The following is a 21,374-nucleotide window of genomic DNA, read 5'->3' on the forward strand; positions in this document are numbered from 1 at the left end:
TTTGAGTTGGCACACTTAGAAACTCTGGGATAGGTTTATGCCCACTTCCCACAGCAAGTGGTCATATAGGGGGCGTAGGTTCCCCAAGGCTTAGTAGCTCATTGGCTGTCACCCTACACTCCCCTAATGCCACTAAATTCAGTATTCAGGGAATCCCCTGGTACCAGGAAATCAGATCATGCTGACCTGAAAGACGAAGAAGGACGTGAAGAGTTGCATCCTGCAAGAATTGAAGACCCAGCAACTGACCTGGTGTCAAAGGGAGAGGATGTGGTTTCACGGCTAGACTGCCGACCTTGGCGCTGGGAAACCAAGGTTCGAGCCTCAGGGTCGACTCCACATCCTGTGATTCTGGGCAAATCACTTAATCTCCCCGTGCCTACCAAAAAAATGAATGTGTCCTTGTGTAACGTAACTGGTGATCATGTAAAGCGCTCCAATACCTTCGGGTCGAGTCCGCTCTATATAAATCTACAACAACAAAAGCCAAGCATTGGCATAGCCAATAGGTCTCGCCTTTGGGATCTTACAAGAGAGCAATCACACTTGACACCCCAGTGAGGATTGTGCGAGACAGACTGTGGATTTTGGGTGAGTCAAACATAGCGTATCAGTAAATTGATGTGGAGTGTTGCTGAAAGCACAAAGATCAAGCGCTACATGCTGAAAAGTGAAAGAGAGAGCCTGTTTAAGTGTGCACGAGGCTTGTTTTCAAACTTCACATAGTGGTGGAATGGTATCTGTTTTACACACAGAATGAAACCCAATTTGGAAAAATCTAATACCATTCTATTGTGCTTGTTTGATCTAAGGCTACCATTTATAAACTTTCCCTCCAAATAACCAAGGACGACCTCTAAACTGAAGCATTTCACTATCAAACAACCTATTGTTCTGTATTCAAATTGGTATTCCTGTTTACTGATGTGCTGATTGTAATCTTAAATATCAGTTAAATATTTTCCAAATTCACCTCAAACTTCCGTTTGGACTGCAAAATCTTAAGTGGATGGTCTGACTGATCACTTAACCATTTCCCATTTTTGCTTAAATCTCTATTAGGACAACAAAAATTCAGATGCCTAACACACAATTGTATTTAAATTCTGTGCTCAGCATAACTTCAAAGGAAAGCCAACAACGAGCCAGGATGACACTTTAGCTAGCATTGCATTCTTGCTGAAACTTCCCAAAACATTTGAATTCCATTATTGATGGCAGGGCTATTTTCCATGATTGAGCAAACAGACATTAACTTCTTAACACCTGCTGCACAATCAACCATCAATAAAGTTAACAACACTTCTAATTCATGTTTTTCATAACAAGTTCTACATAAACATATGTTCTGCTGATCGTTATTCCTCCTTCTTTGGCTGCAAGTATGATGAGTGGGTAATCGGTAGGTTACCAACAATATGAAATTGAGGTCTATCTGGCTACATATGTATCATTATAAATTGTTCGAGTAATAACTATGTAGATGTCAAAGGAATGGCAGTATTAGTCAATATTAATGGATTACGGTGGTGTCAATGTATTGGCGATATCAATGCAAAATGGTGATTGAGGTGCTAACATCTGCCTAACTTTGGTATTAATTGGTAATGTCAATGAAAACCTCAAAACAGTACATTCACTGTAAAGTAGAAAGGAAGGCAATACTATGAAAATAAAATATCTATGTCAAAGGTGGTGGTAAAAATAATGCTGGTGTTGCAATGCTGCATTACAATTTTGAGTAAGCAGGAAATTAAGATAATGTTCAAGGCGACTGGCAGTGATGTCAGCCTCATTACCCATTTTTTGTTTGTCATGGCAATAATGTTAATACAAGTTTTTACTTTTGGTGGTATAAAGTTATGAGCATGAGTGAATATGTTACAGATACAAATGATAAGGTTTGTGTTGAGCGGGTGATAAGGATACGGTGCTGAAGCTAACTGCAGTGTAGCCACAACTTAGGTTTTTCTTTCATAACCCCCCCCCCCCCCCCTCTTTGCCACATTCCTATTTTGAATGATTTCTTGGGAAACTTTGATAATTATGAGTATAGTTATTGTTTTGCACTACATGTAACACATTATCGTACAATAACTGATTTAGTACACTAAAGTGGCTCCTGCTGTAAGTTGTGCAATACACAACTGCAACCATACAGCCTAACCAAAACCAAAAATCAATCACATAACTGGTGCTTTGCAACCTCAACAAGCAACTGCTTTGCTTGCACTTGGCTTTCAAGCCATCACTGGTTCTCTTCTGTAGGTCTCAGACAAAACAGCTCTCTAATACATTTAGAATCTCATTAAAGCTTCTTCTATACACAAGATAGTGTGTCTATTCTGTGATGTGGATTTGGACAAAGTTGTAAGGAGCTAAATTTGTCAGAATGTTATAACTGAAGATATTTTGATGATGCTAACATCAGTTTAAATAATGAGGATGTTGGGGTATGTATGCGAACTTAGTGGCAAAAATGATAATGCCGTGGTGACGTCAGATTCCAGGAGGTTATGACAGCATGTTTTAGTATTCATGCGAAGGATATTAGGGAGCCAGTGTCCGAGTAACAGAAGAACCTATATCCACTTGTATTTGCAGTACCAATAGGATGTGTAAAAACATTAAAGGATTATTTTTCAAAAAGGGTATAAGATTGAGTAGTGGCTGCCAATTAGCCACATCATTTGTTTTCCTGCATTGGGCTTACCTGGAGAACCTTCAAATTTGAAGGTTTAGTTTTAAGTACCGAAAAATACCATACAGGTAAGATCAAAATTCTAATGGAACAATGAGCACCAAAGAAGCACCGTGGATTTGTGGTATGACTGATCTAAGAGTATAAAACAAGGATTTACCAGAAACCCTGGATTTCAATGAAAGACTTTCAATATTACTACACTGAAATATGGCCCCAAGTAAAAACACTAAATCTTGTGAGATAAGCATAATTTGTAACACAGAAAAGCTTCAAAAACTGTGATATGCAGCGGTAACTCAGGTGGGCGGTAATCAGAGATAAGCGCATGATACGTTAACAAGTTAATACACTTGAGGCCATAAATAGTCACCATCAGAAGACCCACGTTACAAGTCGACTGCGCAGAGAGGCATGAAAAGTACAAGTGCTGGGAATTTTCTGCCTATAAGGGAATGCTATAGAGGGAATGCAATAACTTCAAATCCATCTCTAGGGATGAACTACTTGCGCAATTAAGCAAACTTTACAATAGAGTTTCTTAATGACAGATGTGACATGCAAAGAACTTAGGCACTGGACTCACCTGGTGGGATCTGAAAGTTGGCTGGCAGCTGGAACGTTGGTGGAACTGTGGTCGACAAGGTCTGTGGGGCAGGCATCCTGGGGGAATTGGTGACCTTTGGTTGCTGAGCGCCACCGGCCATGGTTGTCATCCTGGTGACTAGAGCTGTTCCAGGTTGGGGGGCGGGACTGCTGCAGCCAGGGCACTTATAAGGGGACCCGGCGGAGTTGACAGAGAGAGCGAATGAAAGATTGGTGCTGTGCCTCACCGAGTCCCTCATCACAGGTATGCTCACCAGGGAGACACCGAGGTACAACAGCCACTTCCGCAAGCACAGGTCAGCGGCGTGCCGCCGGTGCTGCATCAGCCATGTTTATATAGCCATGCAGCCTTCGTGCAGGGGCCCAGGCATGAGGTCGGCACATGTCTGGGTACTTAGCGTTCTGACTGGGTGCGAGGGTACCTCACGCTTAGGAGGAGGAGTGTAGTGAGACCATGACGTCAAAGAGGCGGAAGCTAGAAGTGTTCCACGCTGAGTGAAAGTGTTTGTGATGGATGCCGAGGAAGCAAAAGGATGGATGCTGTGCTTTAATGATTAATTCATGAAGCAACCATTTGCGGGTGTTTTGTTTCTCCTCCGCTTTCTTGTCCGCGTTCTCCCTTCCTCCTGGGGGTGGGCGCACTCCTCCAGTTTCACCGCGCCAGGGAAAGGAGGCGAAGTAGAGGGCAGCTGTCAAACAAGAGGGAAACAAAAAATAAAGGAGGCACTGCAGCTGCTTGCTGCCGCAGGCAAAACGCCATGGGATGCAAAGAATGCAGCTGCAGTGTCCCGCGAGTGGTGTGCGCTCGCTGGGAGGAAGACCAGCGCAGCCTCTTTGTGATATAAGCCACAACAGATGGCACCCTGAGCGCCGCTGCTCGCTCCCGCAAGGTGGAGGCCCTGGGAGGAAACATTTACTGGGAAAGGTGGGACATGCTTCCGCCTTTGGCCAATTGCATGCTTTCATTTTTGAAAGCCACACGCAATGGCCAATCACTTCAGCTTTTCAGCAAACTCGTGCATGTGGATTTTTTTAGCCACACGCACGAGTCTGCTGAAAAGCTGAAGTTATTCCAAGAGGTCATTTTCTAGAGCAACGCATGTGCGCTGCGCTAGGCTCGACCTAAAAACCTGACAGCCTGCCTACTGACTTCTCCAATTGTGCTAGCTGTTGACTTATCCTGCAGCTGCTGAGTCCCCCAAAACCCGGTAGACCCGCCAGCCCTTCACTCTGGAACCAAGACATCCCAAGAAGTAGTGGTCCTGCACCCTGCAGGCATCCAAAGACTCAGCAGAAACCCGATGCTGAAGATACCACTACACTAGGTGCACCAAGCTCAGGTTGAAGTGGGCCAACGCTGTTCTTGTGGTCCCCCAGCCCTCCAGAGACCAAGTCCACTGTGGTTTCATCCTCAGTGAACTCTCCAACGTCACCGGCAGCCTCTGCACGCAGGCCTCCTCTGCACCTATCACTCCTGGGCCATGGAGAAAAGTACCAAAGCTGTCACTATGTCCCCAAGCCTTGTGAGGCATGAACCCCCCCTGTTGGTTCAGCCTGACTGACATCTTTGTCCTAGCCTGTAGCCTATTTACGTGAAGACTGATCCCTAAAGAGTAACATTGGGTACTTGAAGCTGTTTTGCACCTCTGCACCCGGCCACCCTAGTGCCGCTGGTGGTGTTCTGCTGGTGTTGCATTGGGCCTTGCCCACCAGTAACCTGAACACCTGGAGATTTGTCTCATAAGTCGTTTTACTGTACCTAAATGCTGCATTGACTTCTCCTCTCATAGGATAACAATGCAGTTTCTATAAAGTGCAGAATTTATTAACTGAAAAGAATTCCTATTTAAAAACGTACTAACTTGATCAATTTCTTTTGGTGCCTAAACATATATAATAAATGATGCATGTTATTTTTATAAATTGGTGTGGATCAACTTCTTGAGTAGTGTGTCTCATTTATTGATCAGTGTGTGTATTTTCATATGTCTTGCACTTCTCTGTGATAAGCCTAAGGCTGCTCAACCACACTTTCCCCTAGAAGAGCACCTTGGTATTGCCATAGCAAGCCCCTATCCACTTAAAAGGGAACCCCTGAGCTCTTTGCATGTTGTAGCTCATTTTGATACATCATATAAAGAGCCAGCGTCCTACAGTGAAGCTTAATGAATGTGTATCCCCACAATTCCACATGGAAAGAGGAATGAGGCAAGGTTGCCCCCTGTCGCCTATGCTCTTCGCCTTGGTGGTGGAGGCCATGGCTGAATGGGTAAGTGTTGACCCTCGGATATTGAGCAGAATATGTACAGCAGTTGGGAAGAGTGTACATCATTATACACCAATGATATCCTGCTATACCTAGCCAATACAGACCAGTTGCTGCCCAGTTTGCAGGACATATTCCGATATATAGGAGGTACTCCAGCTTTACCATTAATTGGGGGAAATCGCTGCATTACCCAAAGGAAGGGTGGAAGCAAGACTGGGAACTGCCGCTTCCACCCCGAGTCGAATGTCACAAGTTTAAGTACCTGGGTATATGGGTTTCTAGGCTGTTTCATTTGGAGGCAAACCTGAATCCATTGACTGCCACCCTGGAGAGGAATGTGAAACACTGATGTTACCACTTTCCTGGCCAGGTCAGCGATGTTCAAAATAATTGCTCTACCCAAGCTACTTTAAATCCTACAAAACAGCCCATATCTGATCCCGGAGGCATTACATTTCAAGCATGATGACGGCATAGCACTCTCAGATGTTATTAAATATTATGAGGCATCCAATGTCAGTGTGGTTAATTACTGGGCGTACACAACGTGGGATGACTCAGCCTTCTTCATGGATAGACTGGGTATGGGCAACAACAGTTATCTGCACGCTTTGTGTGGGGGGGGGAGACTGGGTCCCAAGGTAGAGCCCACAATGTCGACGGTAGTCCATGTGTGGAAACGACTGAACAGGGAAATTAAATGGGATAAGAGGCTGAACCCGAAGACCATGTTATGGGAAGAAACCAGACTTGGGCTCACAGGCACACTGCAGGGGTTCCAGATGTGGGATGATATTGGGATCTCCGTGCTGGCTGAGATGTGAGAAGCGAAAGGGATTGTCCCATTCTAGCACCTGCAGAGGGAATATCAAATGTCCATGATGCAATGGCTCAGGTAGACCGCTGAGACATGCGCTGCAGGGGCGCATATCCATGGAGGAGAAGACCCAGGAGGCGTCACCATTGGAACTGAGATTGTTGGATGGTTGTGTTCGCATAAAGGCAATCTCATTGACATATGGGAAACTCATGAGAACCACTAAAAGGATGCTAGGGAAACTGTGAGAGTGCTGGGAGCAGGACTTGGGGGAACTGGATGAGCATAAATAGGTTACAGCGGTGGGCTTCCCCATGGAGGGGGCAGTTGAGGCATTGTATAGGCTGATTCCGTGAAAAATCATGCTCCGAACATACCATACAAGAACCTTGCTGCATGAAATGGGTAAGACGGAGGACACAAAATGCCTCCGGAAGTGTGGGATGGAAGGTACTTTCTATCAGACACTGTGGAGCTGCTAAGGGGACTCCTTTTTTAGGAGAACATTGCCAACACAGTGGGGTAAGCTAGTAGGGGATGAGTTCAACTGCTATCCAAACTTGCAATACTTGGGTCTGAGATCTCACCTACATGAACAGATGTGAAAATATCCTAGAGAATATTGAGTATATGGTGGCTACAGAGATATAGCTCAGAGATAGGGTGCAGACCTGTGACAGGGATGGACAGATGCATGCAGATTGAGGGAGAGGTGTAAAAGGCCAGAGGCTGCCCTCGAATATTTGAGATGATTTGGGGGGGAGGGAGTCTGAAAGTGGCTATTAAAGGTGTACTGCAGAGTGACTGGGATAAAGGTGTAGGAGGACATAATGGCAGAGCTATACTTGGGAGGCAAGGCAGGGAAGAGAGATGCACACACTTGCGTGCCGTAGTGGGAAAAGGTGTCCCTTAGGCTGGAGAACAAGCAGCTGTTTGGAGTCTAGGCTATATGTATTCCGCAAAGGATTTATTGGCTGTTGGATTAGTGAGGGTGGGCGGGACCGAGGCTGGGAATGTGGGAGAAGTGTTTAGGCTCCAGTTTCTGGGAGTAATCCTAGACATGCAGCTTGGAAAATCATTTCAATCAACAGAACACACTAAAAAGCCGTATGGAATGGCACCAACTTCCTGCAAGGGCAAGACTGGACTTTAGCAAACAAGGTAGCCATTTCAGTGGAACAAATTCCAGGGCTCCAAAATGACCCAGAAGATGAACTTGGGTACTATGTCAGATTGCAGTGAGTGGGAGCGCCACCAAGGTCAGTTGTAGAATATTTTCCAAAAATGGAATGATGCAACTTTAGAACTTGGAACTCTGTCAAATCGACATTCCTGCCAACTGCAGAGAAATACTGGTACAAGTAAGGGCTCTTGCTGCAACTAAAACGTACAGCTCTACTTGGAGCCACTTTTGTGTGTGGTTTAGAGATAAAGGACTTAAGCCTAACTCAGTGAAACCCAGTCAATAACAGCCATACTTCACTTAGCCCAAGAAAGTCAAGTGCTCCTCATTGAAAGTTCATTTGGCTGCAGTCTCGAGATATAGAGGACAAACAATGCCTCAGCTTTATTTTCCCAAAAGATCATCAGCAGTTTATTAATCCCCTTTTTCCTCCTTCAAGAATCCTATAGGAGTTGAATATATTGTTTTGTCAGTTGATGATGCCTGTCTTTAAGCCGATTAATCGGACGCATCTCAAATACCAATCATGGAAAACATTTTTTGCTCGCTCTCACCTGATCAATGAGCGTTGGAGAGCTTCAAGGGTTCAAAAAAGGTACCATACTTTCACATCATAAAAATAGTCTCTTTGCATACCAACCCTAGGTTCATGCAAAAGGCTCCCTCGAACTTTCATTTAAATATAGCTATATTTTTGCACTCCTTTTTTGCAAAACTACCCACGTTAGCTGACCGATTCTTCCATTCATTGGATATGCTCAAATGCATCATGTTCTGTATGGGCTTGTCACCTGTGTGTCTCATTTGGCCACCCAGGAAGGGATCATGTCATTATAAACAAGGAATTGGCCACTTGCTCTCAGCTAGCATTACCTTTTATGATGTTAAATCTAAACGTCTGCTTGAATGCAAATTGAAGGCACATTCGACAAGAAACATAGCAACAATAGCTGCGTTCTATGCACTAGTGCCTCTCCTAGATGTTTGGCATATATCCATCCGGAAAAGCAGGGACGCTTTCACTAAACCTGGATGTGAATGAAGCAGCAAACACTTCAGTAGCTCAAACAGTTCTACACAGTCTGTGCGAGCCTGCTTCTTGTTCCAATTTAAGCATGTGAACCTGTGTACGATTCAGTGCTAAAGTAGTTAATTACTTGTTCCTCCAGCTCTCCAGCATTGGTATTTTTCATAGATTCAAATTCAACCCTCCATCCTCATTGGTCAGAGGCTCACTCCTTATTCCGTATATCCTACACACTTACATGATGAAGTCTGAGGTACAGTGGCAGGAGTTGTCTTATATATTCCATAGAAGATTATGTTTGTGTTGATTCCTGTTGGTACACCTTGACTGCCATTTAAAGCATGTCTGGGCTGGCTCACCTGTGCTGGGTGGATATGTTATGTTCTAAAAGTATTTTGTTCAAATCTGTGCTTCTCTTACCATACTTGTACAGGAATTCAGGGTTAAGAAGTGTCCCTCCTATTCAACACCACTCTTGATCTATGGTTAGATGGGCGGATTGGAGTCGTCCCTCAACTCTGACCTAGACAACAAGTTTGGACTTTCTTCCTGACTGGCTGGGCAGAGGCCCAGTGCCAGTGCCCAGCCCTGTTCCGGCACCATGCCTGGAGTGGCTAGATCTACTTCTGACGACTCTGGCATCTTGACCCTGCTATAGTTTTAGCGTTTACCTAGACTGTGCTGTCGAGACTCAGACTGTTACAGACTCCCTTTGGTGCTTCTTTGAGTTCTGAGGCGTTTCTGGGCCCATCATGTGCCCCTCCGTCAGCGACCACTGCCCTGGCGCCTGTCAGCTTCGAGCAACAGGTTGGTTCTATCCCAACCCCAGTCCGCTCCACTTTGCTGCCAAATCCTTGCCAGATTTTTCGTGATTGGCATCAAAGAGTGCCCACACCTGACCGTCAGGTGTTCACAGTCCCATAGGCCTGAGTTGATCAGGGCTTTGAGAGCTCCTGGTGGTGTCTTTTCGTGTGTTACATTCTCAACCTCAGAGCTCTGGGGACTCTGCTCACTCTTCTGTATTTTTAGCTTCATTCATTATGGCTTCGATGAGTGAGCATAAGATTGTGGATAGCTTCAAGAAAACATCTTGCAATGTTTTCTCTTTGGAGCCATGGGGGGATTTTTAACAGGCTTTAATGAAACCAGTGGCTGGGAGTCAGAGCCTTGGGTTTATCTTAAATGGGCCCCATGTCTCCTTTCACATGACATTTATTTTCCCCATGAGTGTATTGAGATTAGGCCGTCCTCTGCTCCACCAGACAGCGGCCAGACTGCAAGGCATTACAGCTTAGCTCTTGGTGTCCCTGATTTTCTATCTTCTTATCAGACTCTGATTATGTTGTATGATGATTCCTCTTAACTTATGGGGTTGAAGTCCTCTCGCCACCTTTGTCTTTAACTGCCCCATTGGATGTAGTATTGTAACGGTTTGATGAGATGGGAACAAAACTTTTCTCATTGAGGTGCTGTTGCTTTACATTCTCGTAGTGACACTAACCAGCTGGCACCCCACTACTCTCATGCACTTCCAGAGAGGGCAAAGTTGGTCGTTCTGCTGCTCCCATAACATGTCAGTCGTTAGTTTACTATGCTGGTTTTGAAGGGTGTGGACCAGCAGAACAGCCTCATGTGTCTGGCCTCGACACAGTGGCTAGATCAATGTGCTTTTCAATGTCCTAAACTGTAGTGCTTGCTTTGAACCCTCTGGTTTTCTGCAGCCGTTCAGTTGGACGGCTTTTTATGACTTCTGTTGTTTAAGAGCAGGGCCTGAATAGGTCTTGGGGAGGTACAGACTGGAGCCTACTCTGTCCCATCTTAAACAGCTGGTTTCTCCTGTGTACGTATTTTAAAGGTTCCACAGACAAGCAATTCTACTGTGTTCCTTCATGCTGGAAGGATCCATTGTGTCTTTGAGGTTTCTTGACAGCGCTCGCTTGATGAACTTTATACTGGGCTTTATTCTCCCATTTGCACCAATCTAATACTTAATGTAGCCACATGCATAGTAAGGGAAGGGTTTCTTCTTGGGTTCGCTGTAGCTTTTCCTTATTTTATTTCTTCTTGGTTCAGTTTAAGTGGGAGCCCCTGCCCTACATCTTGTCTTCTTTCACTGCATATATCATATCATATTTCAACCTGTTCCATCTGATTGTTTCTTTGAGATGTTCAACTCTGACATTTTGATGATATATTCCCATACTGTTAGTCCTGGTGTTCTTTGTGATGGCTTCATTTTGGCCCTGTTTCAGAGTTTGGGGGACCTACGATCTCCCCCAGGCTTCTGTTTTCGTTGTGCTGTGGCCTGTCTCGCTAGGCTATTTTGTTCACATTGTTGTTTGCCATCCAGCTGACTATAGTGGTTGAATATACTTTGCCAGTACGGACTGGTCCGTAGTGTTTTTGTCGTTCTAGGGCTTTGTTTTGTTCTCTATTCATGGTTTCAGTAACTCTACCAGAAGGCCATTGCTGTATGCTTGGACGGGCAGTGCAGTTTTTAGCTCTTGGTTCCGTGGAGTTTTGATATGTTTTTGGTTTAGTTCCCTTGCCTTTCAGTTGGTGCCTTCAGATTTAGGGCAGATGGGTTCCTCAGATTTCGCTTCAACGGGTGACTTCTATTTTCTCCTTATGAATGGTGGTGTTTTGGACCCACAGGGCTGCTTTGTCCCTGTTATGGACCAGGCACACACCACTAATTGGGTGTGACTGAATGCTTGTGTTAGCCATTTACTTTCTCTTCTTCCTTGCTCTTCATCTTTGTATGCTGTTACCTTTCTCTCCAGAATGGGAGTAGGGTTTGGGCTCCATACAATTCTTGTGGTTTTACAGTAGCCAGATGGATAGTTATCTGTGTGGTTTCCATTGTGCCAGCTTGCATGTGGATAGCCATCCTAAGTGCTCTGACTCTCCCCAGGTCCTGTTCCCTTTTGTTCGTATGGTGTGTTTGATCTTTTCTGCTGTTATTGAGGTTGCTGTTATTTTGGATGTAGTGTGTCCTACTTCACCATTTCGGCTGTTGTGTGGAAAATCCTCTTGGGGTGATCCTTGGACACTGATGAATAATTGCTGTTTTTCACTATTCTGGTAAAGCACACTCCCGAGGTTCTTCATATCTGTTAATGGTGCTAGTGTTTTGGTACTTTTCTCTGCCCTGCTTTTGTTTCGATTTTGTGTTTAGAGTCGCCCACTTGTGGTGTGGTAAATCAGTTGGTACTACTTCCTTGTGGGGATGTTCCTTTTGTGTGCATGATTTTTCTTTAACAGTTCCCACTTTTATGCCATGCCATGCCCTGCTTTGATACTGCTATTTTTGGGAACTTTTCGGTTTTTCAGGCACCTTCATTAATTCACTCTTCAGGTTGTTCTTCCTGTCTATCATTGACTGCGTCTTGATGATTTTATATACTTCCGGTCATGAAACTTGCTTTCTTTTTTTTTTATTTATTGATTTATTTTTGCCCTTTCTATCTACAGACACTCCTCCTTTAATTCTGCAGGTACAAGTATTGCATCTGAAGAAAGTTGCTTACCTACAGTAATGAAATTTTTGGTGAATACTCTATCTAACTCACTGACCCACCCATTGTGAGGAGGGTTAAAGTACTATCATCACAGAACAGAGTTTGGTTTTCCACTGCATTGCTTTCACTTCGTTAGACTTATCTTCCCCTCATAGTGGGAGTTGCGGGGTGGCAGAGGAAAACAGGACAAGAGATGATGTCACAGTGCCGGGTGCACCATGTGTTTCTCTGTAGTGTCACATCCGGGAGGTTTCTCTGTGGTCAGAGAGCCATGGCGCCACATACCAGCACAGGAGAGCTTTGCAAAGTTTCCTGGCACCTGGGTGAAATTAATGAGGGGAAGAATCTGCAGGTTGAGTATCTGCTAGAAAGATTGTTACTGAAGGCATGTGATTTTTTTCTTTACAAGCATTGCACGATGAAAGCACCGTCATACTCATGTGAAGACTCCTGAATTACTCCTAAAATACTGATACTATTTGAATGGTGATTATGGATTGTTCTCTCCTGTTTCAAATGGAAAGTTGCAATAGGAATGTCTTTATGGTGATATCCCTGTCCTGATTGTGGTGTATAATTATTGTTGTAGGTGTTCTCAATTTGTCAGTTCTGCACTATACCTGCTTGCCCTCATTAAAGGTTGCTGAGTACTAACTGAGAATTCTAATACTTCTGCGAAATACAAAAATAAGAGGTTTCCTTGATACCAAGCTGAAAAAATGTAAACATTTGCTTCCAAGCGAGAGTCTACCTTTCATGACTTATTTAAAAAATGATTGTGGGATTTACAAATTCTAGTGTTCAAAGTCGATGATATAGGCAAGATGGCCTAAGAAAAACATGGCCCACGGAAATGTCTGTAGTATAGTAGAACAAAGGTTTCTTTCTTTTTATCACAATGTTGCAGTTGGAATCACCTGGATGATGTATGATTTACATTAACATCAATATTCTTTCAGATCACCCTGGCTTGGAAAATGTGCCACAGATTGAGAAGTTTCAGGAAAAGGCATACATGGAATTTCAGGATTATGTGACAAAAACATACCCAGAGGACACTTACAGGTGCAAAATGTTGTTCTTTATCTTCAGATGAGTATCTACGCCTTGCATAGATATAAGATTGTCACATTGATCATTGATATGATGTATTGGATCTATGGTAGTCTGCATGCGCTTTCAGCCATTAGACAACACGTGCAAATGTTAGAAATAGAATTTTCATAATTCCTGCGCTGTTTTTTTCTAATGTGCAATGTTGCGATGTGTACAATTGTTCTCATCCAGAGATCAGTCATTTGCGCATGCCCTTCACCTTTTGGGGAATTATAAAGTATCATGGGAGTTATTCAGACACCACATGCATTGGCCTTGTAACTCTTTGAATTAGCCTTCTTTATGTGGAATAAGAGAACACTGTACTGATTTTGCTGTGCATTTTTGTGCTTAAATGTCTACGGTTTATTTTCTCATGAACTTTGATCACAGAACTGGGTCTACTGTCCGCAGTCAGACTGCCAGTAAAATTCATGTTGCCTTAGTTCTCTTTCTCAGAATCACCATTAATATTCATATATACTGGGCTAACTTTGCCATTGGAGTGGATCCTGGAACACTTATTATGAGAAATATCGCTTTGCCCAAAAATATGTTTTAAAAATACCCATCGGCAAAGTTATTTTAAGCATAGTGGAATTATACTAAGAAGAAAAAAATGAGTGTAAAGTTCTTATTTACCATTTTTAAAAAATAGGATTAATTTATTTCTGCTTTGACACGTAGTTTGAGTTGTGAGCCTGTGTTCCTCCCTTTTCTACCTCCCTCAGAGGGAGCTTGGACTGCACGGACCAAGCTATTCCTGAATCAAATGCTGAAGGGGTACTTGGCCTAGTTGCTCAGAATCCCTATTAGGTCAAGTACTGGGATACTTGAAATTGCAAGAGAGGGAGGAGAAACAGGGTAAAGAAAGAAAGGAGCTGAAAAGTAAAGGGGATAATCCTTGAGCTAGAGAAACTTGTTATGGCAGCAATGACAACTCCACCTGGGATAAGTGCTTCTACATACAGTTCAAGCAGGGATGTGGCAAAGGTTTCAAAATATTCATGTGTATTTGGAAGGGTGGGACATTTTGGAATGGTTTGTGAGCTTTGAGGTCACCTGTAATGCGTAGGTAAGGCAGTTGCCTTAATGGGGACGCATTCTTCCACGAAAAAGGGGTATGATCCAATAAGGCCAACCTATGCGGAGGGATCTATGCAGTGTAACACACAATTAATAACCCCATGTGGCCATCAAACAACATCCACTTTCTTAACACCACATCCACTTGAATTCAGGGTGTTTGAGAGTAAATCTCCTATTTTATTTTTTGCACTCTTATTTATCAATTCTGTCACCTTAGACTTGGCTGAAGCAAAGCAAGATGCTTTTTTGTGTAAGCCTTGTAAAAAACAGGATCATCTTTAAAGTGTTTTTTGGCTCCTTAAATGTTAAATTTAATAAGTACATTCTTCGACATGTCTACATTCTCCATCTTCCAAGCCTCTTGTTATTCTCTGATTTAGTAAATCTATATTTGGTGCAAAAATATTTTCTGTATTTGCTCCCAAGCTGTGAAGTGGGCTGCCAGTTGAGTTAGTCTGTTTAATCTTATTTTCTCTTCAGAAAGAAACTCTAAACTTGTATTTCTCATTAATTTATTCTTTCTTCTGGAAGATAGACTTACTTCTTTATCACTATGAAACTTAAGGATATCAGTCCACTTTAGGATTTTGATGAATCCCATAAGTGAACACTGGGCTTTAGTTTTCTGCCTTATTGTTTTGATGACCTCTTCTGAAGCATTTCTTTGCTTCACTCAACAATTCTTTTTGCCTTTATTTGATTAACATATGCTGAAGCATTTCCGTGCATTAATCAGTGCATTTAAATGCTTGCATTAATTTGCAGTCTTTGTAACAAAGGAGACTTTTTTTTTCGAGACCTTTCTCCTTGGCATTTTTTCTTCAATCATCATGCCAACCCTGTGACAAATATTCCTCTCATAGTGGGAAAGAGATCATGCTTTGTGCATTGTTTGTCTTCCAAATGCTTTCAATATAACATAATGGCCTATTCTTTCAAGAGATGCCTTCTAGTATGATATGGGACGAGTTTGTCTGCACCCTGAGCTGTGAGTTTTGCAGGTCTTCAGAAAAAAAGGTCCCTCACACTTGGCCAGAGTTCCACCTCAGGAAGTGGCTTAAGACCATACATTCCTTTCCTTGCTGTACTTGGCTTTAAAACAGATGCTAGCACTCAAACGTTGCTGCAAGTTTCATTTTATTTTCTAACCCTGGTATGTGAAATAGATACTCTAGTTTGTATAGAAGTGTGGACCAAATTTGGGGGATCCCCTGGGTATGAATTGAGTTGTGGATGACGCAGGCTCGTCTATCTTGACATCTGAAGGTGATGAAGCAGCTATTTGACTGGTTGATGTTTGTGTTTCAGCATATACACAAAAGATGATGGGAGGAATGCTTGCCAATAGTCTAAACCACTGGCTGTCACGCTGGGTAACATTCCAACCTATTATTTGATTCCTTTATAGGATGTGAATTATTTCCCCCTCCTGAAGAGATAGTTACACCCTGAAAGGAATAATTGAATTTGTTATATGTGCCACATTAGACAGCCTCCCTTCATGTGTTTCCTAAAATATGGGAGATTTACTTGTGTTCTAAGTGGAGACTGCTTCACAAAGTCTCTGCTAAGATTGAAAGATCTGCCTTTGAAAATGTTCTTAAAAAATGGGAGATGTTCAACAGAAGAGAGTCGGAGGAGAGTAGACTTCTCATCGAGGCATACAGGGTTAGCCTTTTACACAGAAATACCAGTGCAATTCCATATAAGGCCTCCTGGTCCACGCATAGCACTGCATTTCTCTGTATCTTGTATACCCTCTGTCATTACTGTATGATTAAAAGGATTGTTTCATCAAATATGTTGTAATTATGGCATTTGGCTAGAGAGACTATTGTGGCTATATTGTGATTCACTGTACAATGCATTGTTAAACATTGTCATGATCTATGTTAAAACTACAAATAAAGTTTAAAAAATATATATTTTACATTCTTTGAACCACCGCAGTACCCCAGGGCCTTGACCCAGGCTCAAACCCTTGTTGAACAATCAATTCACCCAGCACATCAATACCAGGTATCATGCCACCTCTGACCCACCCCTGACAAGGAATATCAATAAGTAACTTTTCACAACTTCCATCGAGTCCAGCCCTCTTTTACCATTTACGGCAGGTCCGTGCCAATTACAGCAAAACCTAGTATGCACAAATTAGGCATTGGACTGGTCCAGTCATTAGGCCCTCCAACAACCTGACACAGAATTAGAAAAACATCAACTGAGACTCAAAATGATACCTTGTTATAGTTCCAGAGGACTGCATGACACCCTAAATAGAAGGCCTGAAACTTTTCAGACACTCACCCCCAGTTGTGGATTGAATCCATCATCATTCTTTAGCTCACTTTGCCACCCCAGTTCAGACACAGCTATATGCAAATCAGTCTTGACCATGTGCCTCATGGAAACAGTCCAGCCCAAATTGCCAAGCCATGTCTTCCCTGGACCGCAAACAAGCTTGGAATCTAGCCTGGCTGCTGAAGGGTGTTACCCAGAAACCGGTCCCAGGATGCTTGTTTCCGGTTCAGGGAAGATCTGGTTTGGCAGTTCGGGCTGGACTGTTTCCATGAGGTACAGGGTCAAGACTGATTTGCATATAGCTGGGTCTGAACTGAGGTGGCGAAGTGAGCTAAAGAATGATGATGGATTTAACCCAGATCTGTGACTGGGGGTGAGTGTATGAAAAGTTTCAGCGCTCGGTCCATCATCTCCTTGTGTTTACCCTAAATAGAAGTGCCATTTTAAAATTGGCAAATGCACTAGTTAATCTTAAACCTCTCCAATTAAACAATATCGAAGACATCTAGTTCAAACCAAATCCTTTAATGGCTGACGCAGAAATAACGGTTGTCATCTGAACTAGCCTAAAGATAGCCATGGAGGTATGGTAACAAAAGGATTGCTTCTCCAAATAGGGCATCAAACTAAGAAGACCAGTATCAGATTTACCCCAGCCCTCTCTGCCCCCAAGCTAAACAGCCTCTAATGGTCAAGCCCCCTACACGTGGGGTACTGAGGGGAGCAACGGGCCCACCGATCATTCTTTTCTCAGACCACAGAACATAAGTATTCGTCAATCTGCTGCCCCAGGAGCTCCCAGTTATGAGGCAAGTTGCCCTGCAAATCGTGCAGGGCTCCACCCAAGCTGGCAGGAGTGATGTGAGAATCTAAGGACCATTCCGACATCCATTATCCCTTAACACGGTGTTCTTGGAATGTGAACGGCTTCAGAAGTAAGGCAGGGGAGACTGATTTCACAACCTATCTCCAAAATTTCGATATACCGCTCCTAAAGGAAAATTGGGCAGAACAACCTTTACCAATTACATGCTTCAAGGAGTTCCACCAAGAGGAGTCAAAAAGATCCAAGGAGGGCAGAGCTGCAGGTGGCCTGTCCATAACATAGCAACCCACTTACTGTGCCACAAAGAACACATTAACCTGGGGCTAAAATGAGGATAATGTGTCAGACTCTCAGTTCTTTCTTAATTAACAACACACAGCAACTTTCTCAACCCTATTCTAATCTGCAGTATATTAATTCACCCCAATCGAAAGAGCAAAGATGGAAAGATTAAAACACTAATAGCAATATTGAAATCACTTCAATTTTCCCACAAGTTTGCATTATCTGAAGAGACTTCAATATGTATCCTCTCCAAACCAATACTACACAGTGCCGCCACCATCCATGCAGCACTGTGCAAACCAACCCCCCTGTAATTGCTACCCAACCCAGAGACCACCATCATGGGAAATCATGCACCAAGGCCCTTGAGAATTTTTTTTCCCCCTTAATGGCCACCTCCCCCAGGACCAACCGGAAGCTGTTACCAGGAAGTCAAGCAAAACAAACTCCACCCTGAATTATACATTCGTGGACAGTGAGCTATTCCACCCAATTACTAGTTTCCACATTCCAGCTTGAGTGGAAAGTGATAATTTCCCCCAGCACATAGATTTTTATGATTCGTTCATTGAGAGCACCCGGAGCCAAAGCTTGGAATGGAACGGTGGCAGAAACGATAATGGACCACACGCTCATATCTGAAAAAGTTTGCACCCAGAAGTCGACACCACAGCAACACTGGGAGCACATGTCAGCAGTACTTGCTGCAGCTTTTTCTCTGAAACCCTTGCAACACCATCTCCTTCAGCAAAGGCGCTCCCTGGTTCACCAAATCCTTGCAAAGAGCAAAACGTGATCTAAATAAGGCGGTCAGGAAACTCCGGAAACGGGACCCAAATCTTACCCACGCCACCAGGAATCAAATCACAAGCGTAAGGCAAACTTACAAAAAGGCCAGCTGGTCAGAAAAAAAAAAACGCACAAGAACATCTGGTTAAAACTCCTGCACACCAGCAAAATGAAAAACAGTAAACCATTCTGGGCCGAAATAAACAGTCTTGCAAATGGCAGCTTCTGTCATCATAATGCTAAGGTGTCAGAAGCTGACTGAACAGCCTACATAAAAGCGACATTCCCTGCACAAGAGGCTTCCAAAGCAAGGCAGACTGCAACAAAACTCATGATAACCGACTTACCTTAATTGCCACCAACAACACTAAAATTTCTGGGAAGCCCCTGGCCAAAGGGAGTACATGTCCGGAAATCCATTAAGCAGGTGAGATCAGATGGGGCGCCAGGACCGATTGGGCTCCCAAACGCTTTAAGTATGACCAAGCTGTTCGGGCCTCGTACCTCACTCCACTGTTTAACAAAGCCTTCTTTTTTAATTCCATCCCGGAATCGTGGAGAGGCAGCATCCTACATCCTATCTGCAAATCTTGGTCTCACTCCAACCCAGCGAATTACAGAGTAATGGCCCTTATCGATGTTGAAATTAAACTCTATGCTTCCAATTTATGAATAAATCTAGTAGATAAGACTTCAACAAAAAACATAATTCCCAAAACCCAGGTCGGACGTAGAGCTGGCATGTACGCAACCACCAACCTACTTGCACTCCATCTCTTGGTCGAAAAAGCCAAAATCAAACAAGAAAAACTATACACCTGCTTCATCAACTTAAAAGCGGCATTCAACTAAGTACCAAGAGGTCGCCTGTGGGCGAAGATGGCCAGAAGGGGTGTACCTTCAAAGTTATTGGAGGCCATAATTCATCTGTACTCTGATACATGGCTTCGAGTGAAAATAGAAAAAGGTGACAGATCAACAGGCAAGATTTCCACACACATGGGCCTAAAGCAAGAGTGCGTCCTAGCCCCCTGTTTATTTAACATCATATTTATGACCAACCTGGGCACCGTATCAATAGAATCCTCAGGTGACCCTCTGAAATTGGCAAATAATCCAGTGCGGTCTCTACAATATGCGGATGACATAGTTTTTTGCAGTCAGACACCGATTGGCCTCCAGCGCCTCATCACGAGCTTTGTGGAATATATAGAAATGTTGGACCTGGAATTAAATGGCATCAAAACAAGAGTCATTTTCAGCAAATTCCACCCTACACCACGTCTCGTTTAAGTGGAAAGCAGGCGGAAAGAATTTAAAACAGTCCAAATCCTGCAAATATTTGGAGCAGTAATGGCCCCAGATTATCCTTCAAGAAGCATTTACAAAAAATGAGGGCCTTGGCCAAAAAGCTAAGCGTGGCATTTAACCTGCTGAAAAAAAGGCTGGGGAGCACATCGCAGTCTTACCTCCTACAGGTCATCGGAGCCAAGTTCCTTCCCTCACAGTTCTGAATTATTAATGGGGAGCAATGCCACCACCCTAAACCAATTACAATCCATCTTGTTTAAACGCATTTCCTGACTCCTGCACCATATCTCACAGTCCCACGTGTGCTTGGAGTTTGGGCTATTTAACCAATTATCTATAAGGATGGCAACAACCATCAAACTGCTGGAAGCTAAGGTTAGCTCCACTAGATTCATTGGATGCCCTGTGCTGGTCGGAAATAAAGAGCCAGCCACTCCACAAAAATAACTGGCTTACAGTGCTCCAGCAAGCATTAATCACCTTAAACCTGTTCAATGTGTGGGACTCGATCACTAGTTTCACCACCTTTAAGAGAATCACCAACAAGGCAGCCAAATTACACTCCTGGTACTCGATAAAGTGGAGATGGCTCACAAGAAACACGACTGGTCAGTCCTACACACCTACACCAAGTGGAGTCCACAACCCTACTTCCACAACCCTACTTTACAAACGATATTTCACGGGCCATCCAATTTGCTCTTCTTTTAAACTGCATGGGAGCTTTTGCTTCAAAAGATCAGATCCCAGTCTGGAAACACGTTTGGTCAGATCTTTTTATGCCGACTCTGCAGCTCTTTCGAGGAGAGTGTATTACACTTCTCTTGCATCTGTTCAGCCCTCATTCATCTAAGATGGAAATAGCTACAACCAGTCCTGACGGCCACCCAGATCAGATCTTGCCATGTCGCCGTGATGGCACTCTAAAATGGGCACAACAACCAGGTCTCCTGCAGGGCAACAACGATTTTAATAGAAGTAAAAAGACTGCTACAAGCACAGTAGGTGTCGCCTCATGTCAAATTACCTCTCTTTTCACCATATTGCATGAACTGTAGAGATTTTCTCTATTTATTTTTGTAGCACAGAGCAGTTAAAAGAAATGTTATAGATTTGGGAGTACCTAAAGCCCATACTAGTAGAAATGTGCTGATGTTTGAGAAAGCAATTCAAAAAAGTTATTTTAAGAACCCCCCCACCCCAACCTGTGGAGCACAGAACACTTGTACTTTATTCAGCCCAAATTGTATCTTTTAGGCCCCACAATCTTTTACTATTTATAACAATTGTAACTTACGGTGTATATCGTACACCGGCCACAAAACAAGGTAATTTTAAATATTCTCTGTACTGTACTGTTTGCAATGATTTGTATTAATCTGCAAATAAATAAATAATGCAGAAGCATAAAAGTCTCTTCAAAAGGTTTGTCTCCAGTGGAAATGGAGGACAGAGAAAGAAGCATAATGCATAGGTTGGAGCTTGAGAGGCTCGGGATGGAGTTGGAGAAGCAGAAACTAGCAACAGAGGAAAAGAAAATGCTGTTGGAGCATG

General features: G+C 43.4%; 1 protein-coding gene across 4 annotated transcripts in view; it reads left to right on the forward strand.

The window, feature by feature from the left end:
* The window catches only part of NR2C1 (nuclear receptor subfamily 2 group C member 1), a 358,243-nt gene that overhangs the window by 300,619 nt on the left and 36,250 nt on the right, over positions 1–21,374 (forward strand). For all 4 annotated transcript variants that reach the window (XM_085653389.1, XM_085653391.1, XM_085653392.1 and 1 more), the window contains one exon: positions 13,084–13,189. In XM_085653389.1, coding sequence (XP_085509515.1) covers positions 13,084–13,189 — 106 coding nt within the window. The remainder of the gene's footprint in view (positions 1–13,083; positions 13,190–21,374) is intronic.

Source organism: Triturus cristatus, chromosome 4_1, assembly GCF_964204655.1.
Source record: "Triturus cristatus chromosome 4_1, aTriCri1.1, whole genome shotgun sequence".
In the NCBI taxonomy this organism is placed as follows: Eukaryota; Metazoa; Chordata; class Amphibia; order Caudata; family Salamandridae; genus Triturus; species Triturus cristatus.